We start from the raw sequence: 6,000 nt of genomic DNA on the forward strand, positions 1-6,000 counted from the left end.
AACACACCTGAGACACACAATCAGCACTGTGGAACAACATCAGGTAGGCCTGTCACGATAACTACTTTTGTTGGACGATATGTTGTCCCAGAATAAATGATATTAGTGTCATATTAATACCATTTTATGAAATAATGATAATATAATAGGTATAATAATGCAAGGACACCCTTTCAAAGAGCAACGAACTTTGAATTCTTAAGAATATCCAGACATTGGAATTAGGTCAGAAAATAGTTTTTGTCTTCTGATGAAAATATCGTTTAAATGTAGTCAATATTTCGTCGTGTCTCATTTATTCATTTTAGTCAATTTTACTCTGAGTAAAAAGGCAGTGAATATCAGTCAACGGCATTTTAGTTGATGAGAAAATGCACAAATTAAACCAAATATTCACACATTTTCTTTATTAACTTCAACATGTGTAAAAAAACAAAACAAAAAAACAAATGTGAAAACCTAATCTCCTGAAAGAATATTACAATGAGTACACTATTGTAATACAGCATTGTGAATTCTTTAGTTCATGACTTATGTCATACCTAGCACCTTACTTAAGTTCAATTTCACTTGTGCATTCACGTCATTTAGTGCAGAAGTGAGTTGTAATATGTTTATGCTGTGTGATTAGACTCATATGCGTATAGGATGCGAACGGCTAAAATGTTGGTGAAATTCATTCTTATGTAAACAAACACGCATGTGAACACAATAGCCAATATTGAGGTCATGTCCATATATCGTATGATCAGTCAATAACACAATTATCATGACGGGCCTAACTTCAAGCATTCTGTCATTCAATATAGGAGAAAAAAAACCTTGTTAAACATCAGTATTTGGGTTTGTTCTATTATAATGCCACACTGTATGGTCCTGTTTAGCACACTTGTAATAAAGTGTTGTGCTTCAGTCGCTGCTAAACAGGGGGAGACAGACCCAGAGAGGAAGGAGACGCGACAGAAAGTGGACGATGACCGGAAACACGAAATCGAGGCAGCCATAGTGCGCATCATGAAATCAAGAAAGAAGATGCAGCACAATGTACTTGTAGCAGAGGTGTGTATTTTAATAAGCATACATCTTTTATTCCATGTCTTGTTCTAGTCAGTTCCAATTAGCTCAGTTAGTCATCTCTATAAATCTTAATTCCCATCAGTGGCAAATCCAGGCCGAATAACTGATCGTGTAGAGATGTTATAGTACTGTTTTACTTTTTTGTATTGCTGTTTTATTTTTATACCCTTCTAACTGTCGGATTTGTGGCTTCGTCCATCAGGTGGCTCAGCAGTTACGGGCGCGGTTCCTTCCCAGCCCAGTGGTGATCAAAAAGAGAATTGAAGGACTTATAGAAAGAGAGTATTTGGCACGAACACCAGAGGATCGCAAAGTGTACACTTACGTGGCATAGACATGGACACAGAGGGGTGTATGAGGGAAAAACTGTTCATAAAGACTGGGAAATTCATTTTAACAGGTGAATTTTGGAAGCTGACCTTTTCCTCCTGAACAAAAGCAACTTAAAACAAACACAAAAGATCAGAAATGAACAGCAAAAAGAATTGAAACAATCCATTATAAAGTGTTGTAGATGTTTTGATTAGGCCACCACTTGCACTCCTGTACGGATCTCAGCCATGGATGGATCCAGCTTCAAGCTCTTCACTGGTTTATCTGTGTACAAACTGCTGTTCAAAGGAAAAGAAAAAGAATCCCTTGGGAAAATGTGAATGCACCACACATTTTTTTTGTTTTCATTATTGTAAAAAAACAAGAAAATAAATAACTAAAAAAAATAATAAAATAAAAAAACAGCAAAAATGTGGGTTGCTGGAAAAAAATGAATAAAAAGGTTAATATTGAAACACCTGCCGTGTTCTTGAGGTTTCAGTAGTAACTCTGTGGTATCTAGACATTGGCATAATTTCATCTGCAGTTCTAGACACAACGTATTTAAATGAAATAGCAGCATGAACTGACTGACTGTATCACTCTGCCTTTCTCTCGGTCCCAAATTTATAGATAGGGATGAACTGAATGTTTGGCAACCGAAATTATTCGGCCGAATAAATTTGACTGAACAATGACGAGTTTGATGACGCACCAAATAGCCTAGCAATCAGAGTGAGATGAGCGAATTTCACGACCGCCGCTTCCGGCAACGCGCTTGGAGAGATGAGGAGGCGCGCACATGCACGAGCGCATGCTCTTCGGATGTTGACAACCGTGACATTGTTTACTGCAGACAGATGCGTTTGTTTTGTTTCTGTTCCGGAGTATTCTGTCACATCGCGAGACGTAAGGGAGTAGAGTACGGAAGCAGGTAAACACGTATTTATTTAAGGGAACATAACATTAACAACGTATCTAACTATACTATATCTACTATAATACTCCGAGGTGTACAGGGACGCGAGCTACATAGCTGCCACGATTAGAAGAGGTCATACTCTCATCGTTAGCACGAAATGCTAATTGCTGTTCGGCTAGGAAGCAAGTTGCATTAATGAGGTCTTTTAAAATCTCTGTTTTCCTTTACCTTAGCATTGTGGACGCTAATATTTAGTCTCCATCGTTCGTTCAAAGCCAAATCTATCCTTGTGCTTTCAAAAGTTTTTAAAGCAATTTGGCTTTGAATGTGAGTAGTTGAACTTTCATGTCTGCTGAGGCTTCTTGGTATATTTTTCAAGTCACAAAATCCTGTTGTAGTGCAGACATTGTCACCTGTTGAGAACAAAAGGCAGGGAAAGCAGAAAAGGCGGCCTCTCGAAGCACAAACACACAGCCAGTGTTTTCGGGTGTACCACTCCGTTTGAAAAGAGCGCGTTATCTTCTGACCCGTCGTTTGAAGCAAATCTTTTAGCTCCGGCATCGGTCTTCCATTATTAATCACTTCCAGTTTTGACTGAAAGTCCAGTTTTGAGAAATGTTTTAGCTTATATATAATCTTCCATTTTTGCAGTCAGGGCAAAAAATAAAAATAAACGGACTGATTGCGGTGCACTTGACTTTTTTCAGCTAGCATATTACCCACAATGCCATTTGTCTGTAATACGTGAAGAAGAAGAATAGCAGAACAAGCCCGTATGCTCACACACGCCCCCTTCAGTGATTCAGAGGTACTGGCTGCCTCCCCTCCTGCTTTTTCACTGCGGTGTTATATCAAATCAGCAAGACTAATAAGTCAAGGGTGTAGGTTTGGTCTCAGTATTGGTAGGGCCCACCCACCCCGGAAAAAAAGGACTGTTTAATGTTGACAACCAACTGGTTTATTAAAATATAACATCTATATTTACATTAAGATCTGTATTTACATTTAAATATAAATTATACAAAGCAACAGATCAAAGACTAAAAGAAAGTAAACTATGAAATTACTTGTTAATAGAAAAGGGAAGAAAAAAAAACAAAAAAAATGTTTTGCATCCAACATCAACATTCTTCCTGATAGTCCTTGGTGTCTATTTAAACGATCCAAACAGCGACTAAAGCTACCTGTTAGCTTTAGCTTCCAATTATTGAAACCCTTTGTGCTGAAGGCAAGGTCATTCTTTTTTTCCCAAAGTGGTCTTTTTTTATGGTGTATGCTTTGACACACTCAAAACAAAGAACCTTTTCAGTGTTGGACTGTAGTGATGGCATGAATACTGACTGTACCAGTTCGCCTGAAACCGCAAAATCTTGTTTGGAAGTTGCTGTACTTTTGCTGAATTTTGGATCAGGCTGGTATGGTTTACTCCCCATGTCCATGACACTGCTACACATTGACCTGCTTCAGGATCATCCTCACTCACACTGACTGTCTCCTAAAGAGAAAACTAAACTTAACCTGGTCTGTATCAACATTTGCAAATTATTCTTTTGCATCCTGTGTTATAATAACTTGCTACTAAGTTAATATTAAAATAGGTAGACTATGGTACTTACAATACATGTAAATTGGTCATTTACAATTAATCCATAATTGCATATGAAGAGTTCATTTGCAAAAACAGATATCCCCAATTTTAATTAATTTTCATAAATCATTTTTTGAATTGTGCATTCCAGGTGTCATATATCAGGAAACTCTGGACTCCAGTTCCCATCAGCCACTGCACTACATGTCACATGACCACCTGCACCTATTTCACGTTTTGGTAATGAGCACACTTGTACATTTACATTTATTCACTTAGCAGACGCTTTTATCCAAAGTGACTTACAAATGAGAAAAAATACAAGCAAAGCGATATATCAAGCAGAGAACTATACAAGTAGTGCTACCATACAAGATCCCATTAATTGAGTTCCAGAAGAAGCATGAGTACAGAGTAGAGGTGTAAGTGCAATATTTTTTATTTTATTTTTTTATGAGTTGGTTAGGTGTTCATGGAAGAGGTGGATCTTTACCTGTTTTTTGAAGATGGTGAGAGATTCTGCGGTCCGGATTGAAATTGGAAGTTCATTCCACCACTGAGGAACAATTAGCGTGAAGGTTCTGAAGGAAAGGGACCTTGCGCCACGCTGAGTGGGAACTACTAAACATCGGTCGCTAATCGATCGCAGATTGCGAGAAGGAAAGTAGGCCTTCAGGAGAGAGTTGAGGTAGGAGGGTGCTGTTCCTGACAAGGTCTTGTAGGTGAGCATCAAGGCCTTGAATTTGATGCGGGCAGCTACAGGAAGCCAGTGGAGGGAGATGAAGAGGGGTGTGGCATGGGTTCTCTTGGGCTGGTTGAAGACGAGGCGTGCTGCAGCATTCTGAATCATCTGAAGGGGTTTGATGGAGCTGGCTGGGAGGCCTGAAAGCAGTGAGTTGCAGTAGTCCAGTTTAGAGATAACAAGATCCTGGACTAGTATCTGTGTAGCCTGTTAGGTGATGTAGGGTCAGATTTTGTTGATGTTGTACAGGATGAACCTACAGGACCTTGCAGTTGAGATGTGGTCCGTAAAGGTCAAGCTGTTATCGAGAATCACTCCAAGGTTTCTGGCTGTCCTGGTTGGCATGAGTGTGAGTGAGCCGAGCTGTACAGTGAGGTTGTGGTTGATTGAGGGACAGGCTGGGATGACAAGAAGCTCAGATTTTTCCAGGTTAAGCTTAAGATGGTGTTCCCTCATCCAGACCAAGATGTCCGACAGACAAGCAGAGATGCGTGCAGAGACGGATGGATAGTCTGGCTGGAATTACAAATAGAGTCGGGTGTCATCAGCATAGCAATGACATGAGAAGCCATGAGACTCAATCACCTGCCCTAGAGATGTAGTGTAGATAGAAAAGAGGAGTAGACCCAGAACTGAACCCTGTGGAATGCCAGTTGTGAGTTGCTGAGTTTCAGAAATACCTCCCCTCCATGATACCTTGAAGGATCTGTCAGAGAGATGGGATTCTACCCAGCGCAGATCCGTTTCAGTGATGCCCAGGCTGGAGAGAGTTGACAGGAGGATCTGATGATTCACAGTGTCGAAAGCAGCAGAGAGGTCAAGTAGGATGAGTACAGATGATCTAGAGGTTGCTCTTGCTAGTCGTAAGGCTTCAGTGACGGAAAACAGAGCAGTCTCCGTGGAGTGGTTGCTCTTGAAGCCAGACTGCTTGGTGTCCAGGAGGTTGTTCTGTGTGAGAAAATTGGAGAGTTGATTAAAAACGGCTCTTTCAAGAGTTTTGGAAAGAAAACGGAGGAGGGAAACAGGTCTGTAGTTGTCAACTATAGCAGGGTTGAGTGATGTTTTTTTAAGCAGTGGGGTGACCCAGGCCTGCTTAAATGAGGTAGGGTATGTGCCAGTAGAGAGGGATGTGTTAAAGATGTGTGTGAGTGCAGGTAATAGTGTGGGAGAGATGGACTGAAGAAGGTGAGAAGCGATAGGGTCAAGAGGACAGGTTCTGCTATGGCTAGAGAGGAGGAGTTTAGAGACATCAGTCTCTGAGAGGGGAAAGAAGGAAGTCAGTTGGGAGTTTCATGGAGGAGGAGCCGGTCTATGCATGTCTGGGGTTGAGAACTGGTTCCTGATTGATGTAACCTTGTT

The 6,000-nt window shown here is 40.5% G+C and overlaps 1 protein-coding gene across 4 annotated transcripts in view; it reads left to right on the plus strand.

Moving 5' to 3' along the window:
* The window catches only part of LOC108261246 (cullin-3), a 46,290-nt gene extending 43,804 nt beyond the window's left edge, over positions 1-2,486 (plus strand). For 3 of the 4 annotated variants that reach the window (XM_053673837.1, XM_053673836.1, XM_053673835.1), the window contains 2 exons: positions 914-1,059; positions 1,280-2,486. In XM_053673837.1, coding sequence (XP_053529812.1) covers positions 914-1,059; positions 1,280-1,411 — 278 coding nt within the window. In that variant the 3' untranslated portion in view covers positions 1,412-2,486. Of the gene's footprint in view, positions 1-913; positions 1,060-1,279 lie in introns of those variants that run through there. The other variant, XM_053673838.1, reaches the window with a different exon arrangement.
* Positions 2,487-6,000: the final 3,514 nt, after the last annotated feature.

This window comes from Ictalurus punctatus, chromosome 20, assembly GCF_001660625.3.
Source record: "Ictalurus punctatus breed USDA103 chromosome 20, Coco_2.0, whole genome shotgun sequence".
NCBI classification, from domain to species: Eukaryota; Metazoa; Chordata; class Actinopteri; order Siluriformes; family Ictaluridae; genus Ictalurus; species Ictalurus punctatus.